General features: G+C 45.0%; 1 protein-coding gene across 1 annotated transcript in view; it reads right to left on the bottom strand.

The window, feature by feature from the left end:
* Positions 1 to 24,719, bottom strand: part of BFSP2 (beaded filament structural protein 2) — a 63,475-nt gene that overhangs the window by 23,303 nt on the left and 15,453 nt on the right. Inside the window, 5 exon segments of the mRNA XM_054701126.1 lie at positions 1,769 to 1,834; positions 4,423 to 4,584; positions 5,869 to 5,988; positions 5,991 to 6,027; positions 10,861 to 10,943. Of these exon segments, the coding sequence (XP_054557101.1) occupies positions 1,769 to 1,834; positions 4,423 to 4,584; positions 5,869 to 5,988; positions 5,991 to 6,027; positions 10,861 to 10,943 (468 nt within the window).

Raw genomic sequence — 24,719 nt, 5'->3', positions numbered from 1 at the left:
GTTTTGATCCTACTCCCCCTCCCCCCATAGTGTGTCTCTGGTTTATAGTTGCTTGTTGATTTTGATTTTTACTTTATTATAATTAGTCTTTTTCCTGGTCTCTTATTTAGGTTTTCTAGATTCCTGCTATGAGTGAGACCATCCGGTATTTTTCTTTTTCTTTCTGGCTTATTTCGCTGAGCATGATCCCTTCCAGCTCCATCCATGTTGCTGCAAATTGCATGTGTTTATCTTTTTTTTTTTTATAAGGAATTTTTTTTTTTTTAAGATTTATTTATTTATTTATTTATACATACAAGCACTGGGTACAGTCAGAAGTGCGGGAGGGTGAGAGAATTCACCAGAGCCAGAGCGGGGAGCAGAGCAGGCAGAAGGACCGAAGCACACTGCTGAGGGGAGCAGCGGGCGGCAGGAGAGGTCTGCGCGCCATGTGGGACCCTCTTTTGGTGGCCGGCGAGCAGCTGGGGATTGAACTGGCGCCGCAGAGGCTGCCCGCAGCCTCGCAACCCAGTGCTCAACCGCTGCGCCACCGGGGAGGCCCTGCATGTGTTTATCTTTTTTGATTGCTGAGTAATATTCCATGGTGTATATGTACCACATCTTCTTGATCCAGTCATCTATTTTTGGGCATTTGGGTTGTTTCCATAGCTTAGCTGTTGTAAATAGTGCTGCTATACACATAGGGGAGATTCTACACCTTCTTGCCTGAGAGCTTTCTCTGAAGTCTTTGAAAGCCACTCTGCTAGCAGATGGCAGAGGATTAATGGGAGATGGTCTCACTATCCTGGCTTCCTGCTCTTTCCCCATGTCCTGTATCATTGTCCAGAACCCTTGCGGGTGTACCCTTTAGTTTCCCACAGTGGTAGCTGCATGGATATTGCGTTCTTTCTTGGTTCGCTTCTCTGCTTATCCATTTACCACTATTTTGTTTTCCCCCCACAAATCTAAATCAATATTTCTACTTCAATATTTGTATCAGGATCTGTTTCTGGGGAAAACCTAAACAAAGACATAAATGAATCATGTCAATTAATTTCCAGCCTCCCTGGTCTGAAAGGTAATTAAATGCATGTTTGTATTCTCTCTGCAAAAGGTTTCGAAAGCATTGTGTGCTGTGGCCACAGAAAGATGCAGAAGGAGATGCTCAGATGCTTGGGATGGGCAAATGTCAGCCCCTAAGGGCATGACTGCAACTGACAAAACTATTTATTGGAGGACTTCTGGCTGGCTGTCAGTTTTGATTCCTGCTGATGATCAGAGGAATTCACTCACTCTGCAAATATTTTCTGAGCTCCTCCTCTCTGCATGAGGCCCAGGCAACACTGGCCAAACTAAAACAAGTGCTGTCTGTTTTCACTGAGATGTAGCTTTCAGATCACTCTATTAAAAAAACAAACACTAATGAATCTGTTCAGAATTACAGTTGGACTGGTGATGATTCTCAAGAGGGGAGGGGATGAATCATAATAACTAGGTTTTTTTTTCTTTTTCACATTCTGCATGATTTAGTTCTGTTAATTATATTGGTCCAGCCCTTTTCCAAAGAAATAATCTCTATAATGTAGTGTACACCTCAAGAGTGTTGGAACAGAAGAAAAGTTGCAAACTGTTGGGCTCCTGAGATTGAGCTTTGGGAACAGAGCCCAGGAGGAATGACAGTCCAGAGTGAAGAAAAGGTCCCTGGACTAAGCCCGAGAGCTGAGCAATAGCACAACCAGCTCGTGACCTCAGGAAGTCAGCTGCCCTCTCTGGGGCTCAGTGTCCTCACCTCTAAAGTGAGGGAACCGGGCTGGATGGTCTCTGGGCTCATTTCTTGGAAATATTCATGAGTCTCCTAAAAAGATGCAATGAACCAAAAATCAGATCTATGATTTGGCCTCCTTTTCTTTTTGTGTTGTTTCATTTCTCAGCAGGTCGGGGTTGGGTGTAGCTGCATTTTGTGAAGTTACTAGCTATGATTTGCCCATAAAAAGTGCTGATTAATGACATGCTCCAAGGAATTGAAGGTTAGAGGTCTTTGAAGGGAGTAGAGGGTGGAGAAATGGGGGGGGTGTGTGTGTGTGAAAGATGTTCTCCTGGGCTGGAGAACACTGGGAAATCCAGAATTGGTAAAAGGCCCTGCTGGGAAGATTCCTGTTTATACTTGGGGGGGCAGAAGGTGGAGTCTTTTGTAGAAGAAAGAACATAAAAGGCCCTTCTGTTTTCCTTCTGGTAGCTTTTATAAACTCATGTGGATCTTAACCCTAGCTGTGAATTGGAACCATCCACAGAACTTACAAACAAAGCAAAACACCAAGTCCCTTTCCTCCTTCTAATTTCACTGGTCTTGTGTGGAGTCTGTATCTGGGCATTTTTGAAAATGTACTGAAATTGGGGCCTCCCTGGTGGCGCAGAGGTTAGACAGCACTCTCAAGCTATTGCCAGCCACTGCACCATGAGTTCTATCCCCTGAGGGCCAGGGAGCTACCCACATGGTGCAGCAGACCTCTCCTATCTCACCTGCTGCTCCCCTCAGCAGTGTATTTCAGTGGATCTGCCCGTTTTGCTCCCCAATCTCTCTGGTGAATTCTCTCACCCCCCATACCTCTGGCTAACACTCCAGTTCTTATATGCACAAATAAATAAATCTTTTTTTTTTTTAAAAGAAAATTTACTGAAATTATTCTGCTGTGCAGCTACTAAATAGTAACCAAGGAACAGGCTTCTGAACTTTTAGACATATCTTCCCACTTACTTCATGCTTTCCTTCTCCCTCTACCTCAAAAATTTCGAAGTCATGATTGGCTGGGAAATGAAGACGCGAGGAACCAGCCCCATGCATCCTATTTTCTGGTTAATTCCTTTACTATTTATGAGGTTTAATAAAAGATTTTCCTTCATGAATATAATTTACACTACTTAAGGAAAACTTGAGAAACAAGAAAAAAATCTCCAAGTGTCAGCTATCTGTCACTGAAGACCACTACTGCTAATGTTACAGGGTGGTCCCCAGGAAAGGGGGAGGTTCCAGTTTCCCTGCCCCACCCAAAGCGCATGGAGCTAAGCAGGGAAGAAGCTGGAGAAGAGACAGAGGAAGGAAGGAAGTAGGATGGAGCCAGAAGGAGACCTGCAGGAGGCACATGGAGCAGAGAGACACATGAAGAAACTGCGCTTGCCTTTTGGTCATGGACTGGGTGACACAGATGTGGGTGAGACTCGTGGGGAGGCGACAATGGTGGTTTTGTCTTGATTTTGATTTTGCTCTTTACCTTCCAGACTTGTCTGGTTGTTTCTGATCCTTTTCTGTGGGTCCCCACTGGAAGATGCTTTAGACTTGTGGCAGGCTTCGGGGCCTTGCTCTGGGCCAATCCTGCTTTGGTGGACTTTTACCCACGAGGGGACGGGTAACTGGGTGCTTGATTTAGAAACTATATTCTTTGTCTTTCCTGTATTGTTTACTAATTGTCTTAAAGTTCCTTTTCTTTAAAGTCTCATATGTTTTGTGTTGATGCGGCGGATGGCAGAACCTATTTAGAGCAGGCAGGTTTGCGGGGTCTGAAGTGCCCCTTTCCCTGCCCTGTAACATTAACACCATTAATATTTAGTGTTTTCTTATCTATCCTTTCTTGATGCCTACTTTCTTTGTTTGAAGACTTTACCCTTCTGTCTATCCCAGGGTTCGGCAGAATGCAGCTGGCAGACCAAATCCAGACCACATTTTGTTTCTTAAATAAAGATTTATTGGAACACAGCCATGCTCATTTACCCCATTGTCTGTGTTGCTTTTGCACTATAGTGGCAGAGCTGAGAAGCTACAAGAGAAACCATCTGGCCAGGGAACCTAACAATTTACTATCTGGTCCTTCACAGAAAAAGTTTGTTAGCTCCTGCACTATGCCATTCTGACTCTCTCCCTACCCTCTTGTTACCTTATAATGTGAGCATTTCCCCTTGCTAGAAATGCTTCACACTTGTCAGTTCTAATAACTGCCTGATACATCATTACACGGTTAGATTGTAGTTTCGTCTTTCTCCTATTTTTTCGCTCTTATAACAAATGCTCAATGAGCATATTTGATTGTAAAGTTCAGCTGTATTCTCAGTTATTTCTTGAGGGGTAGAGTCCAGATTATTTAAATGGAAGATTGGAGCAATTTAAGACTCTCAATACCTACTCCCCAACCCCTGACTCAAGACATTGTATTATTTTGTACTCCCCAAGAATACGGTAGAGAATCTGCTTTGCCACATACACACCGGTGTTGAGTATTGTCATTTAAAACATTTTCTGCTTATAGACAGGTAAATGAAAATCCTTATTTTAATTTGTATTTCTTTTATGTGCCATGAGATTGAAATGATTGCATTTCTTTGTGTGCAATTTCTCTTTGTTTGGCCTCCTTCTGCAAGGGCAGAGTGGAGGGTGCAGGGCCTGCCTCTCACCTTGGTTTGGAGGAAGCCTCCTGTCTCTGCCCGCTTCTTTTCAATGTCTCTCTCCCAGTGAATTCTGTTGGTCTCTAGGATGTCATCCAGACTAGCGCTAATGGGAGCATCCATTTGCTGCAGCTCAGATCCTGTCAGCTGTTTACACAGCATTTTCACATCCTGGAAATGACAATATACACCTCAGGTGAGTCCCAAGGGAGAAAGAAAAGGCAGGTTCTAAGCCCCATTCTGCGGGTGATACCTCCACTTCTCATTCTGCTACTTCCAGACATGGGGCTTCAGAGAAAATAGAAATGTCCCCAAGCCTCCTCTCAGCAGAGATGCCATATTTTCTTTTCCCAAGCATACATTCTTAAGCAGGTTTTCACCAGCGTTGGCCCTCCCAAAGCAAAAATCAAAATAAATAAAGAATGAAACAACAACAGCAACAGAGCAAGCAACAACAGCAAGATGAAATTTATGAATTTCATAAAGTCAGAATAGACTGAGAGAGATTTAAAGATAACTTTGCCTTTTGGAAACTGGTGACTGAGGTAAGAAGAGGAGGAAGTGGGCTTATTGGTTCTTGGTTAGCATAAGGTTGGACAAAGGAGGGACTTCCAGACGTGAGCATCGCTAAGTAGGTTTTGACTTTTTCTTTTCAAGATTTATTTATTTATGCATACAAGAAATGCAGTGTAAGCCAGAGGTGTGGGGCGAGAGGATTCACCAGAGACAGAGTGGGGAACAGAACAGGCAGATTGGCTAAAATACACTGCTGGGGCGAGCAGTGGGTGAGGCAGGAGAGGTCTGCTGCACCATGTGGGTATTTCCCTGGCCAGGGATCGAACTCATGCTTCAGTGGCTGGTGATAGCTTGATAGCGCTTTCTTTAGCTCCTATGCCACCAGTGAGGCATGGTTTTGACTTTTTCAACTGAAAGACTAAGCTGTCAGCTCAGATGCTGACACATGTGAGGTGGTTTAGAATGAGTGCAATTCTGCAGAACTGGGTCACGTTGCAGTTAAAATCCTGTTCAATCTCATCACTAGATGCTTTGACTAATTTTACTGACAAGTGTATGTAAACCATAGCCTGGCTTAACCTCAGAGTTATTTCTTTGTCTTATATTGTGTTGAAGCAACAGCAACAAAACCTGAAATACAAGGCCTTGAGGTAGCGAATGTTCCCTCCAATTCCACTTGGGCTCCATCGCTCACCATTTTGGACCTGCTGCCTCCCCACTTACGTAGGAGTTGGGTCCTGAAGTCAGTTGAGTTTGGGACTCCCAGGGTAATCTGATAGACTGCAAGGGTTTGGAAATATTTCTCTGGCATTTTTCGTGCAGCCCTGGGCAAGCAAAGTGCTGAGACCAAGATGAGCTCACCCATGTGGTAAAGCTCAGTCAGGCAAATGACAGTCTCTGGTCTCGTAGCCAACCAGCCCCACTGCACATCCCGCCTACCTCTTCATAGCTCCTAGACAGGAAGCCAAGTTCTTCTTTCAGGCTTTCTGTTTGATTCTCCAGATCCGTTTTTGTCAAGTTAGCTTCATCAATGAATTCGTACAGGGAGTTCATTTCCTCTCTTCTGCTGCTTTTTGAAATGGCTGCTCATTTTTATATCTGCAGAGAAAGGAACTTAATCAGCATAGCTGGGTAACCCCAAAGAAAAAGAAATCAGATGATAGATAAATGTTACCAAAAGACCAATTATGTGATAGACAATGAATGCTGAAAGTCACTGTTTCAACAGCTTTGAGGGCCCTATTAGTGCAATAGTTACATGTTGATTTATGAAAGTGAAAGAGATGGCAGCCAACTTCTGATGACCTGGCTTCATGGGTGCCAACCTCATGGGACATGGGAAGCATAGACCTCTAGGGAGAGCTCCCCCAGGAGTTCAGATCCAGGTAGGGGGTCTGATCATCATCATTCTGATTTGTCATCCCATTAACCTGAGGATGCTTTAACAAAGTTGAGAACCTGCAAAGTATCAGACTAGGTACTAGCGAAAGATATGGTTCTGTCTCCAAAGAGCCCTTGTGAAATTTGGGACTGTGACTGCACTCCCATCCATAGAAGGTGAGAAATCTCACAGCACCATTCCACAGGGCATCTTTAGGGCCTTAGGATTTCAAGGGATTTTAACATTCAACTATTGTAACACCTACTTAGTAATAATTCCTTGGTAGAATTCTTGGTGTATAGCTTCTGCTTAAACACTTCCAGTGATGGGGAACTCATCACCTCCCAAGGCCACATTCTGCTTTTGCTCAGCTCTAGCTATTGCAAATTTCTTTCATTTCTCCATAGCTGTCTGTGAGAATCTGAGAGTTCCACCCAAAGTCAGTCTAATCCCTTCTGCTGACAGCCTTGCAAATATTTAGAGACTGTTCTCTATGCTGCTTTCCAGTCTCCCTTCTTCATCCTTCCCACCAATCCTGCTTCAAGCCTTTTCTTCCTTAGGTTAAACATCCCCAGTTCGTTCCTCTTTTCTTCATGTAAATTAGTTTCCATTTCCTTCATCATTGAGAGCAGGGACTGTGACCTTTCTATCTTTGTATTTTTAGCATCTAGCTCCTTGCTTAAGATATATTTGCAGAATGAGTAGAAATGCTCCAGTTCCTTCAAATGTGGCACAGAGAGCAGAATGCAAAACTCCAGATGTTGCCTGATCAGTTTAGAGTCTTGTGGTACAGTTTGCTCTTTTAATTTTATTTATTGTGGGCCCTAAGATTCACTTTGTTGGTTTTTGCTTGATTGTATGTTTGGTCATTTGATTTTGACCAGCTGTTTTTGCTGCTGACTAATATTCTTGTCAACTGGAACCCCTGAGTATTTTTTTTTTAAGATTTATTTATTTATGCATACAAGAGCTGGGGTATAGGCCAGAGATCTGGGGGTGGGTGAGAGGATTCACCAGAGACAGAGTGGGGAACAGAACAGGCAGATTAACCGAAATACACTGCTGAGGGGAGCAGCGGGTGAGTCAGGAGAGGTCTGCTTTGCCATGTGGGCTGCTCCCTGGCAGGCTGGGGATCAAATTCATGCTGCAGAGCCTTTGGATTGCTTCACACTGCAGTGCTTAACCTCTTGCACCATCAGGGAGGCTCCCCCACCCCCCGAGCATTTTTGCAAGAGTGGCTTGAAGCCCAGTTTCTTGGTCCTTTCTAGGGGCACCTGGTACTTGAACCCTACAGTTGGGGCTTACCCTCTTTCAATTTCATTAGCCCATTGTTCCAATGGAATCTTTTTGAATCCTGATTCTGACATTCTACTTACCAGCAATTCCCTCGCTTTGCATCTCCTGCCATTTTGACATACCTGCTTTCATGTGCCTAGCACCTGAAGATAATGAGTGAAGGGACAGAGGGCAGACTGCTGTGGCATGCTACCAGAGCCTTCCTCAAGTTGGGCCTGCACCTTTGAGTTAACACATGGGCATTTTTCCATACATTATATTTAGAATAAATTTTCTACCTAGGTATATTCTTTATGTTGACTGTATTCTTATTAACACCTACTTCTTTTAGAAGCATGTCCTACCCTTCCAATTGAAGTGAAAACCCACCTCCATCCCTGGGATTGGGCTGCTGACCCACACTGCAGCACTGCAGGAGGGTCATGCCCTCTGCAGTCCTGTTTTGCTCACCTCTCCTGGGAGCCTGGTCCCTTTTGGGACATGCTCCATGCAGGATTAGGGAGGTCTTAAGTCCCCTATAGACCATTGTTTTAGAAGTTCACTAAAGATTTGAGATGTCTTTGTGATAATCTCCAAGGCTGCTGTTAAGCTTTTTAACTCTCTTGCTATATTCTTTCCCTTCTCCCTAGATTCTGAAGTCTTCAGTGAGTACCTTTGTGCTCATAACACCCAGAATTTCCCCAACATTATTAGTGACACCCTACAATTTCCTCTTGCTTGCTCTACCATCACTTCAAAACCAAACCCATTATTTACCCCTGTGTTTTAGACCAACTTCCCCTCTCCCTGCCCCCTCCCCCAACTTTCTATTTCAGTTGATAGAACTGCAAGTTTTCTAAATCACCCAAGTTCAAAACCTGAAACGTGACCTTTGTCTTCCTTTCTCAGGCTGTCTATGCAAATCCTTCCAGTGACGTGTACCCCTTCCACCTGTTCCCACCATTGCTCTCATCCTGGCCAGGCCCTGAGCTCTACCAGCCTCCCACTCTTCTCAGCCTACCGTATTGGCTCCAGAGTCACTGTCCTTAAGCACATTAAGTCACCTCCTTGCTTAGAGGCCTTAAGTGTGATCCTCTGTCTCCTCAATACTTGCATCTCATCCTGCTTCCAACCACTGCTCCCAACCCAGACCTGCCCCTCCTCTGGTCTGTCCTTCATTCCCATTGTTTCTTGCTCATGTGCCCTGCCCCTCTTTTCCACTAACACAAAGCTTATTTTATTTTATTTTTTTAAAAGATTTATTTATTTATGCATACAAGAGCTGGGGTATAGGCCAGCGATGCGGGGAGTGAGAGGATTCACCAGAGACAGAGTGGGGAGCAGTACAGGCAGACTGACTGAAATATACTGCTGCGGGGAGCAGCGGGTGAGTCAGGAGAGGTCTGCTGCTCCATATGGGTTGCTCCCTGGAGGGTGGGTGATTGAACTCGTGCTGCAGAGGCTGCGGATTGCTTCATAGTGCAGTGCTTAACCCCTTGCGCCACCAGGGAGGCCCAAAAAGCTTTTTTTTAAAGCTAAACTCTGGTCATGATGAGCCACTGCTCAATTCCCTTCCTCTGTTCAGATTAATTGCCAGACTTATTGGTATGGCTGAAGTGATCCTCCAGGATTTGGTCTTTCTCCCTGATTTTCAAGCTGGGTCTGTTTCTCCTTCATTCCCTCCAGATGCCTCTTATAGAAAAACTGCTTGCAATTCCACTAACACACCACGCTTTCTCTTGTCTTCCTGCCTTTGTGTGCACTATTCCTCTGCCCAGGAATTCACGTCTCTTATTGATATATTTGCCTGGTCAATTCCTCCATGAGTTTAGGATTCACATCAGGCATCACCTCTTTTGTCACCACCCCTGCGTCCCCAGGCTGACGCTCTCTGCTCATCTCAGTGATGGCTCATGTGCTCTGGGATGCCTTGTCTGCTCACCTCTCTGCCCTTGCCACTAAACTGTGAGCTCTTTGAGGTCAGGGACCATTCCCCACACTTGGCAAAGGGCCTGGCAGATATTTCAACATCTGTTGCATTCATTTATTTATTCATTCATTCACCAAATATTTATTGAGTATCTCTTGCTGGCACTGTTACAGATGCTGGTGATACAATGGAGAACAAAAAGACCAAGCCCCTGCTTTCAGCGAGTTAACGTTTTACTCTGCTGAGTGGCTGGTCAAAGGCATATCTGAATGAATGACTGAAGAATGTATTATGAAATAAATGAATGAATGTTTGAAGACATTTCAGTCTGGTCCTACCTAATTTCACACTTAATTAAATTCTACCTTACATTAGTGCAAATCATTTCATGTCTCCTGGCATCTGTCTTTCGTTGTGCAGTGAAGTGTCAATGGCTGGACAATGGCTTCACTTCTTTGTGCTCCTGTGATGCTGGCTCGCATGGAGCTAGGCAAAACAGCAGCTCTGGCTGGTTGAATCTCCAGGACTCCAGAGTGCCCACTAATGGATAGCCTTTCAGCAAGTAGAGAAGCTTGTTCTCAGAGAAAGGTACTGGCATAGGGTCTGAGATAGAAATTCTCCTCTCAGCACAAACCCCTTCTCATCCTAAGGTAAGAATGGCCCCAGGGTGCAGCGTTGCCCAGAGACTCTCAACTCCACCTACCTTTCCTCTCTGTCTTTACCAGTTTAGGGAATAACAATCTCAATGTCTGGCCATTGGCCCAACTTCCAGGACATCTTCCTCAAATAGCCACAAAATACTGGGTTCATCCATCAAAAAGTCTTCTTCATTTTGCTCCTCCACTAGCCCTCATTTCCCCAAACCTCACTCACCTTCGTGGTATTTTTAAGTGCCCAGGTTAATTCTAATATGCAGCTGGATTGAGAGTCCTTGCTCTACAACATTCTGAAAGCATGGTCTGAGGACAGCAGCAGCAGCATCGGGAGCTTGTGAGCAATGCACATTTTGGGTCCCACCCCAGACGTATTGCATCAGGAACTGAGGGTGGCTCTGTTGTCTGCGTTTTCTACAAGATCGCCAGTTGAGTCTGAGGCACATTAGATGTTGAGAACCCTGCTCTAAACCCAAGTGACACCTGGTAAAATCTCTCAGTCCTTGTGGTCTAGTTTTTACCCACAAGGGGGATTTGAGCCTGACCCTCTTGGTTCTGGGTGCTCCAGGCATCCCTGGCATCTCCCACATCTTTCCATGAGGTTGAGGTGAAGTTGCAGAGACAATAGCTTTACCCGTGTTGCCCACGAGTGGCATTAGAGGGTCTGCTGCCCCTCTGCTGTAGGCTGTTACCTCTCTTTAAAGTCATCTGCCCCAGCCTGGGTATTCTCTGTCTGCAGCGCCAGCCGAGCATTTTCCAAAATGGCTTTACCCACCTAGAAGGATTGCACACCAGAGAAGATGGGGTTACTACGCATCTCCCCTCAATGCCTACATGGCTGGAAAGCCCTTGGGAAACACTGAGCACATTTCTTGTAGCAAATATTCTTAGAAGTCAAGTGTCCTTCTCTAAAAAGTGTGTGTGCGTGGAGGACAGAAGCAATAAAACATAAAATATGGTGTCTTGTAAGAGCTTGCAGAGTTGGATTTCTGGAGCAATATTGCTTATATCCTCTGCCACATAGGTGAGTTTTCAAAACTTCAGCGAATTTTCTGGCTATTTAAATGAAGTCTCATCAGTTTGACTTAATGGCTCTTAATATTTTCTGCTCATGGATGCCTTTGAAAAGCTGATGAAATCTCTACATCTGTGCTATTCCATAGAACTTTCTGTGATGATGGGACTGCTCCATACCTCCACTGCCCCATAGTCCAACATGGTAGCTACACGTGGTTACTTAATACTCAAAATGTGGCCAGGAGGACCAAATGTTTACTTTTGTTTAATTTAAATTTTAAAAGTAGCCAATGATGCTGTATTGACAGTGTAGCTCTAGAATTTCATCCACCCTCAAAACTTACATATGCACATACACATTGTGCTTGCAGTTCAGGATTTCACAGAGCCTTGAAGAGTGATTTTTTTCAAATTTGGTTCCCAAACTCCCTCAGTGTCCCTTATAGGTGGGGGGTTAGGGGGTGGTTTTCTCAACCTGAGAAACTTCATATATATATATCTGTATCTCTCTCTCTCTCTCTCTCTCTCTCTCTCTCTCTCTGGGTGTGTGTGTGTGTGTGTGTGTGTGTGTGTGTGTGTATGGCTTTTCAGTTTGGAGGTATAAAATGACAGTTACTTTAAAGGAAGAATGCAAATTGCTGTTTTAAGCTATTATTGTTAGGGAAGGAAACATGTTTCCTGCCCCCACTGACCTGCAGCACCTTGGACTAGCTGCTAGGGACTAGCCTCTTTGGCAGGACGGCTCCATCTTGCAAGGAAAGTGGTCTTTGCTTAGGACTACTGGACACTGTGGACATGGTTTGGGGTGAGCCAGTTATGGCTTTAGAAACTTGTTTGTTTCCAGCTGGGACTACATCAAATTAAAGAGCTTCTGCACAGCAAAAGAGACAATAACAAAAACAAAGAGAAACCCCACCAACTGGGAGAACATTTTTGCACCCAACACTAATGATAAAGGACTGATCACAAAAATCTGCAAAGAGCTGATCAGACTCAACAACAACAAAGAAAATAATCCAGTCAAAAAATGGGCAGAAGAGCTAAAAAGAAACTTCTCTGAAGAGGAAATGCAAATGGCCAACAGGCATATGAAAAAATGTTCAACATCACTTGCCATCAGGGAAATGCAAATCAAAACTACCATGAGATACCATCTTACACCAGTGAGAATGGCACATATTAAAAAAACTAGCAACAACAAATGCTGGCGAGGGTGTGGAGAAAAAGGAACTCTTCTGCACTGTTGGTGGGAGTGCAAACTGGTCCAACCACTGTGGAAAGCTGTGTGGAGATTTCTGGACCTACTAAACATAGAGCTTCCATATGATCCAGCAATTCCACTCCTAGGTATTTACCCAAAGGACACAGAAACATCAATTCCAAAGAACACCTGCACCCCTATGTTTATAGCAGCACTGTTTACAATAGCTAAGCTTTGGAAACAGCCCAAATGCCCAAAAATAGATGACTGGATCAAGAAGATGTGGTACATATATACCATGGAATATTACTCAGCATTCAAAAAAGATAAACACATGCAATTTGCAGCAACATGGATGGCGCTGGAAGGGATCATGCTCAGCGAAATAAGCCAAAAAGAAAAAGAAAAATACAGGATGGTCTCACTCATAGCAGGAATCTAGAAAACTTAAATAAGGGACCAGGAAAATGAATAACTATAAGAAAGTGAAAATCAAAATCAACAAAAAACTATGAACCAGAGACACTTTTTGGGGGGCGGGGGTGGGAGGGGAGGGATTGGGGTCAGAATGGGGGGGCTGCAATTGTATGGGGAATATAACAATAAAATTTATTAAAAAAAAAAAAAAAAAGAAACTCGTTTGTTTCCCTAATTTGCTTGTTAGATAAACCCAATTGCAGTAGCACTCTGGGCCGGAGCAGTCTTGCAATTGTCAGCACACTGGTAAGAACCCATGGAGAGCAACCTGTCCCCCACCTGGAACCGTCCCTTAGTGCTGTCTTTGGAACTCTCTTAGCAATGTTTTGTTTTTTTTTAAAGATTTATTTATTTATACAAGAATGAGTTACAGGCCAGATGCATGGGAGGGTGAGAGGATTCACCAGAGACAGAACAGGGAATAGAACAGGCAGACTGACTGAAATACACTGATGAGTGGGGCAGCGGGTGGGACAGGAGAGGTCTGCTGCGCCATGTGGGGCCCTCGCCGGCTGACTGGGATCGAACCGGTGCTACAGAGGCTGCAGACAGCTTTACAGTGCGGCGCTCAACTGCCTGTGCCACCAGGGAGGCCCTTAGCAAAGTTTTAAAATGACTAATATTAAGGGGTGTGTATGACGAGGGACACTGAGCTTGGATTCTTCACTCGGTAGAGCTGAGTTTTATGTTTGCTTCTGCTTTACAAACTTAGGGCCTAGGAGGTGGACAGAAAGAGTAAAAGACGAAGCCAAACCTTGTGGTGGCGGGGGAAATAGGGATGCCATATATAGAGTCGTACAGTTCTGAGAGAGCAGAAAGATGGCTGAAAAGGCAGTCACCCAAGTCCTGCCTTTAAACACTGCTCACATTTCGATCTATATCCTTTCAGCATTTGCTTGGCTTTGCTGAGTGTGTGGATTTGTAACATTTCCCCAGTTGATTACAAACTCATTATAAATAAGGGCTCCTAGAGCAATTACTGAAGGAGTCAAGTAGAAATTGCAGACTGCTTGGAGGTGAGGGGCCGGCTGCTCAATGTCTTTCCTCTTCTGGTCTCACTGCAGCTTGACAGAAGTATTTTTGGGGATAATTTGGATGCTGCCCAGCAGTTAGGGTAGTGTTGTCCAAATGTCTGTCCTAGGAGGCTGTGTGGTGCTAGGCTCGGGGAAGCTGGAGCTCTTTCTGTGTTTGCTGTTGTTTAGTAACAACTAGGGGTTTATTTGAGCCTCAAGCAGAGGCTAATTATAGGCGCAGACTTGCCAAAGTGCAGAGCTGGGCCTGCTTCTCCATTTCCCTCATGACTGGGATCCTAAATAACCCACAGTTTCCACCATCAGCTTTAGCCAGCCTGTCCTGTTCTGCAGGCACCTCCACCTGGCGGAAGTAATGTCCTCTCTGCTGCTGGTGCTTCCTCAAGCTGAAGGGTCAGTCAGCTGAACTGCTGAGGGTAGGACCTTGGCTGAGGTTTAGCAAAGGCTGAGGCCTGGGATGGTGGCCAAGGTCTAAAGGAAAACTTGGAGCCTGCAGTGGAACAGCGAACATTTTTGTCTCTACCTGGGAAGACTTCACAAAATAGCCCCCGGATCAAGGAAAGGAAGAAGACAGGGGGTACAGTATTACTGACCCCCATGGATGTGCCCTGCTGATGTGCTGGAGCTGGCTGGGACCAGGTTGCCACAGCAGACTTAAATATTTCGGGAGTTTTATGAGTTGGTTAAACACAGTCAACGTGAAAATTTTAATTATGTGAAATTGTATTTAAAGTCTCATTAAAAATGAAGGTCGTAAAGACTCACTATTTCCTAATTGTTTTACTCTGTGTGACAGTCATCTCTGTGCTGAGCCATGTGCTTCCCCTGTCTCTGTGGGGTGGAAACCCCAATGCATGAGGCCACTGCCGTCTCTCCCAACTCTGCCTCCAGCAACAGCACGTTGGTGACTTGATGTAGGCCATGGGGAGAGTATTTTCACCAGGGCTGTTGGCAAACACTCTATACCAGGCTTTTCTCCATGGAGAGCCAGTTAAACAGATACCGGCCCACTGACTGCACTAAATTCTCAGTCATGACTTCTTGCTCTGATATCTAATGCTGATATCCACACACCCATTTTGCAGATGAGGCTGCTGAGGCTCAGAGAGCTTAAGTAAATTACCCAAAATCACACAGCTGGAAAAGTGGCAGAGCCAGAATGATAAACTGGATCAAATATGACTCCAAAAAGTGTGTATATTTTGCCATCAGTTTTGGAAAAGAAAAGAATAGGAGAGACTCTTGGAGGGCTGTTTTCTGCCTTTTCCCTGTAACATAGAGCAGATAGGACCCCTGGCTCCTCTTTGGGCTGCATCATGGAGATGCAGCGGACTTCCCTGCTGTGTGGGGGATGCTCACCTGGGCCAACCTGCCCAGACCAGCTCCCACAGCAGACCCCCAGAGTTCCTGTCTCAGAGCCCCAAACCCTGGAGCTGCAGCAGGTCCGTGGGTCCAGGCTGAAGCCTGGAAGAGCCATGCTGCTAAACACTTAGCTGTAGATTCTAGAACAGTATCTGTAGTATTTAAAATGGTGAGACATGTACATTAGCTTCTGGTCCTCTTGGATTTCTGGCTGAAGTGGATGCCAGCGAGCGCCACCTCTCTGGTGAGCTTATCTTTCCAGGGGAGAAGGCAATAAAAATACCAAATGGAGCAGTTGCTCTCCCACAGGACCCTTCCCACCCTGGAACCGCTCCCTGAGTGCCCTTTTCTCCTGTCTCTAAATAAACTTTTCTGTTGCTTTTGTTAAGAAAACAGAAAACAAAAGACCTCCTAAATGTAAAAACAAATAGTCATGGGGCCGATGCTGTGAATACAAGTGTGATTGCTCCTTATCCCAGAACCACTCCGGCCCTCTTTTTAAGTAGGAACAAAGTAGAAACGACTCAAACAGTTGTCCTAAGGGTAAATGTTGAGGTGGGGCAGCTGGCAGTTTGCCCAAGGGGTGCTAGGAAGATGGGGAGGGTCTCCTCTTTCCTTCTGTTCCAACTGGGTCAGAACTCTGATCATTCTCACACCCCGCGCCTCTCACCTGTACCCCAGTTCTTGTATGCATAAATAAATAAATATTAAAAAAAAAGAACTCTGATCATTAAGTTTACAGGACTGAACACCAGGTCTCCAGTTAAGAGGAGACACTGTCATGGCAGCATCAGGATTCATTGCTGCATGAGATCAGGCAGTTTTGAGGGAATAGGACTCAAGCCTAGTACGTTTTGAGGAGAGAGGAACAAGAGTCACCTTCAAAACATTAAATGCAGTGGTGGAGAACTGTGGGGGTCAAGCCTGGGCTGGGGGAGGATGCGCCGTCACACCTGGGAATGTTCTGAGAGGGATGGGGTGGAAGGGGGAAGGGCGTGCTGACTACTGCTCAGTGTCAGCTCATCTTGCTGCAGTTTACTTCCTTGCAGCATTGTCCCCTGTGCCTCTGGTGGAGGACTTCTTAGCATACTTCACATCAGTGCCTCTCAAAGGGTGGTCCCTGGACTGGCAGCATCAGTCCTGCCTGAAACTGGTGGCAAATGCAAATGCTCACACTGCCTCAGATGTCAGAATCTCAGGAGGAGGTTCCCAGCCATCTGTGTTTGAACAAGTTTTCTATGTGCATACTCGACTGTGAGACCCTCGCTCCACATAGACCTGCCTCCAGCCCCACTCAGGCTGCCTCCCTGGCTGCTCCTGGAATTCCACCTTCTCCTTGCCATTGACAATGCTGCTATCTGGAACCACCTTACACTGCTAGTCATAGTAACCCTACCCCCTTTTAATGCTCATCTCAAACATGGCTTCCTATATGATGCTTTTTATTCACTCATATCTTTGCCTTCACTCTGTCATGGTTATTGTTTCCTCTGTGCCAGGTTCTGTGCTGACTGGAGGGGAATCAGCAGGGGAAGGCCAAGACCAGATCAAAGGAGTATCCTTGAGGGAAGGCCTTGGGAACAGTGGGGAGGAAATGGAGTGTGCTGGGAAGGCTTGAGCAGGGTGCAAGTGTCAACTGTGTGGGAAGAGGCTCCTGACTCCTTCCGGAAGGGAGGTTTGTGGGATGCAGGAGGCCAGGCCCAGCCCAGCCAGGAGGCGCTTGCAATGGCCTGGGGAGAAGATGGTGGCTGTGACGAGGGCTTGCGGGAATAGTGGGGAGAAGCAGACAGGTTTAAGACATGTTTGGGGAAAGAAACAATTTTTGGTGATGGAGTAGTCATGGGGAGAATGGGTGAAGAAATCAAGGCCAATGCTAGGTTTTTAGGGTCAACTGGATACATTTGAGGGACTCTGATGACTTCTTCCTCCCTTGAGTTCATTCCTCAGTCACATCCGGCCCCCGGGGCAACAGTGTCTTTCACCAATTAGTAAAAACACCTTGGAGACAGTGTTGTCTCATGCTTGAGTCAAGCTCCTTCACTCACCAGCTTGGGCCAGTTACTAAGTAATTCTGAGATTCCGTTTCCGTATTCTTTCAGTGAGGAGAATACAGTTCCCTGCCTCCTGGGGTAGTTGTGAGAATCAAATGAACGCAGCATGAAAAGCACTGGGCCGCTGTGGGGGGCAGGCAGGCAGGTGGCCGTGGTTGTCACAGTATTTGTCTTCTGTGCACTCAACTGAACTGCCAACTGCAATGGGCACAAGCAGTTGTCCAGTGACTGTGAACCTGCCAGGGATATGAGGTTTGCCACTGAGCCTGAGCACATAGGCAGTGGAATGAAGACTTCTACCTCTTGACTTGATATGCTTTTCTTTCAGTTTTTTTCTGCCAATAGTCATTTGAAAAGGCCTGCTCAACTGGTACTACCATGAGAGAGATTTGATCCTTCCTACTGCCTGCCTCACTGTGGAGCTAGCTATTAAAATATGTGGTGCTGGCGGCGGTGAGTATGGGGTTTGACCATCATTGTTTTTACAAAGGACAAGGACAAGTTGCATTTTTAAAAGGGTTATCATTTGGGCCCAAGGGTACAGTTAATGCTTTATGTGGAGCTAAGGATATTGGCATCCCAGCAGCTAGAGCTGCAGGTGTAGGGAGGAGGTGGGTTAGACTGGGCTCCTGGGAAATTAGACTCAGCTTGAGCAGAGGCACAGCACAGAGTCCCTGGAAACCTTACATTTATTTGACTTGCAAGTTTAGGTTGAATGCTCAGCATGACTTACTTCTAGCAAATGAATGAACAAGAAGCCATTATCTTTTTGCTATACCGCATAGATAATGCTCTTACCAAGATGGCGGAGACCACCACACTACCAAGTCAAACCCATGTTCTCTGCACGCAACTGAACTGCCAGCTGCATTGGTCACAGAAGATGTCCTTTCTTCTTGACTTCCATGACACACATTCTCTGTACTTCCTCCTAGTTCTTCAATCACTAGTTCTGTTTCCTAATTAGGTTTTCTTTTCTTATCTGACTTCTAAATGCTAGTTTCTCAGGATTAGGTCTTGGGGGCTTGTTCTGTTCATCCTTAATGATCTGATCTATTCATATGGATTTAAACACCAAGCATATGTGCTAATGACTTCGACCTTTGTAACACCAGCTGAGAACTTTCCTCTCAACTCCAGACTTGCATACCACTCTCTCCCTGATACCGCCCCTACTTGGCTGATTCTCAGGCATTCAAACTTAACTTGTCCCAAAATGGAATTTTAGATTTTTTACCTTCAAATATCTCCTTTCCCTACCTTCCTTAATCTTTTCCATGTCTGTACAGAGCAACATCTACTCAAAGAACCACAGAGTCTTCACAGCTCTCTCTCCTCTGGTCTCACCTTTCCCAGAACCTCTCCACCCTCCCAGTGCTTGCTTAGGGCTCACCTAACACCCTGCTTCCAGCTTGGACACAGAAGGGCTTTCCCTGGATAGCAGGCACTAGAGCTGGGCACTGCATAGTTTAGCCACCACTATGTATAGTACGTAGAACTGGGGGCATATGGCAGATGGGGTTGTTTATCATGAGCAAGTCCTTCAAGGCCTAATTTTCTAAGAGGCCCTAGCAAAATCTGAGTGTGCATGCCAGGCACATCAGGATCTAATGTTTCAGGTAGGCTCTGGTTGGACAGCAGTGGATATCCCCACAGCAGCCTCACTGAGGAGAGCAAATTAACATAAATTTATAAGCAGAACACAATCAGATGTGTAGAAGATGCCTGAGAAGCAGAACTCAAAATTTAGAGTCAAACTTTCTTTATAAAAGCCAAACAGTAGCAACCAAACAAGCCTCAACATTTTAATGTACTTACTAGGTATTATTCATGGTAAGACTTTCACAGACATAGTCTCGTTTAATCCTTACACCCAGAGTGAATGACCATACAGTACCGACGCTCATAGGTGATTCCATTATACAGATGAGGCCTAGAGAGACCTACAGAGTACAGGGAACTTGCCCACAGTGGCAAGTGGTCCAGCTGAATTAAATCATCTTTGTTTGATTCCACAGCCCAGGTTCTTTTAAAAAAAGCTTTTTGTTGGGCCTCCCCTGGTGGCGCAGTGGTTGAGCGCTAGGTTGCGAGGCTGCCCGCAGCCTCTGCAGCGCCAGTTCGATCCCTGGCCACCGGCGAGGGTCATAAAATTATGTATAGAGGTAGAGAATAATGAGTCCTCTTTTCCCCCACTTCAACATTTAAAGTCTCATGACTAAAATCCTCTACTCCTACCTCTGAGACTATTATGTACATAGCATTTCATCATATAACAGTCTATGCTCTCTTCAGTACTCTTAGTATTTAAAAATTATCAAAAGAATACATACATCAGATTTAAAAAAATTAAACAATACTGGAAAGACAGGCTTGTAAAGAGAGCTTGTCCTTGCCCCACCTTCCACTCCTGGAGACTTAATCCTCAGCAGTTTCAGTTGTTTTTTTGTCCAAAACCTGCCCATTTTTTTGAGCTTCTATACAATCCAGCAATTCCACTCCTAGGAATCTACCTAAAGGACACAAAACATTACTTCAAAAGGACACCTGCACCCCTATGTTAATTGCAGCACTTTTTACAATAGGTAAGCTGTGGAAATAACCCAAATGCCCCAAAATACATGATTGGATCAAGAGAATATGATATATATATATAATGGAATATTACACAGCAACCAAAAAAGATAAACTCATGCCATTAACAGCAACATGGATGGAGCTGGGTGGGATTATGCTCAATGAAATAAGTCAGAAGGAAAAAAAATAGTGGATGGCTTCACTTATAGGAGGAATCTAGAGGAAACAAATAAGGGATGGGGGAAGGAATTATAATAAATTAAAAATAAAAATCAACAGGCAACTATAAATCTGAGACATTCTGCAGGGGAGGAGGAGGGAGAAGGATTAAAACAGGGAAGGGAAGAGCACAGGGGGCTATGGCGATGGGACACAGGAGAATTGGTGGTGGGAATTTCATAGGGACTATACCTGAGAGGAGAAAGCATATATTGTACTAAAATGAAGAATGATGTAAAAAAACAAAACAAAACAAAACAAAAGAAAATAAAAAAAACCTGCCCATTTTTCTACAAGTTTCCTGATTAAGTTATCAGCCACTGACATTGTTTATTGACTTTCTGGCCAACAAATGAAGATCTAGCTCACTTCCACTACAGTTCCCTTTTCTTTATTTATTGGCTATCCTGGCAACTTTAAACAATAAAGCTATATTTCTTGCTGTATCAATTATGGACAGCTTCTTTCTCATGCTGTCTTATAATCACAGATGTTTTATTAGCAAAGGTCAGAAGGGAAGGCAGAAGCCAGTTTAATTACTAAACAACTCTGATGCCTCTGAGAGATACAGTTCCTTTCTCCAAAGAATTACGATAGAGGTGCCCTGACTGTCAGAAGTTAGGGGCAGATTGCCAAATTATTATTTTAGTTCTCAATTGAGCACCCTCAGGCCTGCAGAATAATGTCAGCTATTATTTTTACTGTGGTACCCTTGCTGGGCATCCCACCAAACCCACATGCAACCATCCTGCCTTACTGTAGTGTCCAAATCGTGATTCTAGCATTAAGTAGCTCAGTTTCTTCTCTCGTAAAATGGAACAACTTTATCTTGAAAGTGCAGGTACACAGTAATGCCTCAACAGGTGTTTGCTAAATGAGTGAATAAGTGAGACACATTTAAAAAGCCAAAGGTGGGACTCCCTGGTGGCGCAAGGGGTTAAGACACAACCTATGAAGCTATCCACAGCCACTGCAGCTCGAGTTTGCTCCCTGGCCAGGGAGCTACCCACATGGCGCAGCAGACCTCTCCTAACTCACCTGCTGCTCCCCTTAGTAGTTTATTTCAGTCAGTTTGCCTGTTCTGTTCCCCACTCTGTCTCTGGTGAATCCTCTCACCCCCTGTACCTCTGGCCTGTACCCCTTACATGCATAAATAAATAAATCTTAAAAAAAAAAAAGCCAAAGGTGAAATAACGAGAGAATAATACACATGCATCAGATTGGCATACTTTTGAGAAGTGAAGTTATGAAGACAGTGGAGTCCTCCCACATTGTTTCTGGGGAAGTGTTTGTAGTAGTCATTTTGGGGAGCGATTTGAAAATGTCACCTGTAAATTAATTAGGCTTTTTGTGCCATTAGCCTCTGTGGCTATCACCTGCAGCCTTGATCGTGCTGATACAGAGGGTGCTTGGGAGCATGGGCGTGGGGCACGTGTGCCTGACTGTGGACACCTGGAGCATGGGTGCATGTGCATGTGTAAGTGTGCATACCTGAGCCTAAAGGCTGGGCTAAAAGCTGTGGCAGTGAGATGATGAGGGCGTGATTACAGAGGCGAGACCATGAAGTGATAAATGTGCAAAAGAGAACTCCAGAGAGTCCAGAGACAGCTGAAGATTTGTTGGGGGGCTGGGAGGCTTGGTTGCCTGCCAGCCTCCCAGCGCCCCCTGCATGGCTTCTGCCTGCTTCCTTGAATGCCTGCCTCCCTGCCTGTGTACCTGGTTCCCTGAGAGATCATTAAAGCCTGAAAAAAATCCACTGAGGGTGGAAAAACCTTTGTCTGCCTGGATGGATAGTGAATCTGCCTGTGCTAGCTGGCACTATATCACCTAAAAGCTCATGACGGGCAAGCACATTTGACTCTAGGTAATAACCTAGAGAGGCTTATAACCTTTTTCTGCCAAGAGCTAGATTGGAAATAGTTCAGGCTTTGGGGATCATGTAGTCTTTGTTGCAGCTACATACCCCTGCCCTTGTGGGATGGAAGCAGCTGTAGATGATTTGTACATGAATGGGCGTGGCTGTGTTCCAATAAATCTTTACTTACAGAAACAGAAGCTTGGCTAGATGAGGCCTCCCTATAGCTTCTCTGACCTAGAGAAACTTCCATGGGTGCATGGGAAGGGTTATGCCCTCTTCTGTTTGTGAAAGTGAAAACTGGAAGCAACCTCTATCCATCAAAAGAAAAGCTCATAAGTTATGGATATATACAGTGAAATCTCTATTAGTACATTGATGTGGGTAAATATAAAGAATAAAATGAGTGAAAAAAGCAAGTTGCAAGGAATAGTATGTGATAGTTAATTTTTTATGTCACTAGCTGGACCATAGTGCCCAGATAGTATTTTGTTGAACATTATTCTGGATGTTCTGTGAGGGTGTTTTTTGATGAGACAAACATGTAAATTGGTAGACTGAGTAAAGGGGACTGCCTGCCATAATATTGGTGGGCCTCGACCAAACAGATGAAGGGCTTAAGAGAGCAAAGACTGAAGTTCCCCAAGGAAGAAGGAATCCTGACAGCAGGTGGCCTTTGGACCTGAACTAGAACATCAGCTTTTCTGTAAGTCTCCAATCTGCTGTCGCCTTGAATTTGCATTTTTAACCTCCATTGTTGTGTGAGACAATTGCATAACATAAATCTTTCTCTACAGAAATATCCTGTTGGTTCTGTTTCTTTGGAGAACCCCGACTAATACACAGTGTAATACAACTGAATGTGAGGTTTAAACTACAAACTCATGCAAAACAGTTCTATGAATGGCTTACATACATCTATAAACAATATTGGTGGAGAGATAAATGCCAGATTTCAAGCCATGGTGGCCTCTGGCAAGGAGAATGGAATCAGGTTGGAGCACAAAGGGTTTTCAAGTGTCTCAAATCTTTGCTCTCATAGTTTAAAAAAGGTCTACAGCAAATAGCATTAAACAATTCTAGATGTTGGGTACCCTCCTTATATGTTAGAAACATTTCATAATTAAGAAGAAAGCGCCTCATGAATTGCATTATGAGGTCTTAAATGAAACCTTTGCTCTTAGAGATCATGAGAAATGAAGAACCAAGCAGGACACAGAGCAGACCCTTGGACTGTTACTGCCCAGCAGGGAGGACTCAGGGAGGGTTGGGAGCTCCCACTAGAGAGATGGGGCCTCACATCCCCAACTGCGGTTGGTCACTGGAGGAACGCGGCGCTCTAAAAGTCTCCCTATTTGTAGATTGGACGTGAGGACACTCAGGTTTGTAGGATGATTAAAAGAAGGCATTAAATTGCCTGGGGAGATACCGGAAGACTCTGTACTCTTACAGGAGCGACCAGAGTGGGGCCAGGAGGGGCGCCTTAGTCTGGGCCCACTTGAGAGGGTGAGGGATGGCAGTAGGGCATCCACTGAAGGAGACTTTCTCCCTGCAGTTGGCCAAGCTAGGGTGTCTCAGGAGAACCCAGAAAAGTGTCCCCAAGAGACTGGTTTAAATCCAGCCAGACCAAGACACTGTGAAGTCAACTTATAACAATAACTTGCCTGGCCCCTTTCCTGTCATTTCTTCCTGCTGACAGCAGCAGGGAATGGGATGGAGAGCTCTAGAGAGAGCTGAAGCTGACCGCCTCCCCGGCCCAAGACGGCGGCCCTTCCTGGGGCCATTCCCCTTACTGAATTGAGACTGTGCTTTGTGACTTGAAGGGAACATGATAGTTTTTTGTTACCTACGAGGGATCAGAAAAATCACATGACTGTCCATGTTTTCATTCAGGGGTAGGAGACTATTCACCTCCCACTGGGCAGGTTGAAAGGGACCCTGGAAGAGGCTCCTTTCAAACCAAAGCTGCTTTTAAACTCTACCTCAAGGGCCCTTCTGTTCAACAGACAGTGGACATCCTTCAGCCCCCGACACCGCGTTTGGCACACAGCAGCCAGTCAACAATGTATGGCTTTATTTACACAGCATCCCTCTTAGATATCTAGGCCCCACAGTCTGAGAATTTAGACTCTTTAATATTTGAATTCCCATAGTGCCTGGTGCACAGTAGACCCACATTCTGTGCCTGATGAATGAACATAATAAAACCGAATTTTGTGCCAGCCCCAAAGCAGCCACCATGACAAATGTCATACTGTTGAGGCTGCTGGTGAGGAAGGAGGCAGGATCAAGACGTGGCAATAATACTAAGCTACTGGACTCACATGCGACACTAATTATACCCACAGACTGAGGAGCTGCAGCCTAATCTCTGACACCGACAAACCCTTTTTCCATTCATGTTATTCTCCTTAAATTTCAAAAGGGCCAGGGCCACGATGGCAGGTGTAAGTATTTTCTTCCTTTTACAGATAAGGAAGCTGAAGGTGGGAGAGATAAGGACCTGATGAAGTGTTTGATGAGCAGAAATTGAGGCACTGAACCCCTGACTCCAAATTCAAGGTCTGACTTAAAACACAAAGTCACAAAAAATTAAATTGAAAGAGAAATTTGGGGGGTGGGGGTGGAAGTGGGTGGTGTTCCTCCATCACAAATGGAAGCAGAAGAGAAAAAGAACAGATTTGCAGGCTAATACATGCTAGGACTCAGAGCAAAGTGAAATTTTATGGTTGATTTATAATCCTTAGGAAATTGGGAGCTGTTG

Source organism: Talpa occidentalis, unplaced genomic scaffold (genome assembly GCF_014898055.3).
Source record: "Talpa occidentalis isolate TD23 unplaced genomic scaffold, MPIMG_talOcc4v2.1 talOcc4.4, whole genome shotgun sequence".
Lineage (NCBI taxonomy): Eukaryota > Metazoa > Chordata > Mammalia > Eulipotyphla > Talpidae > Talpa > Talpa occidentalis.
Note: the sequence above shows the minus strand (reverse complement) of the source record. Positions and strands in the feature narration are given on the sequence as shown.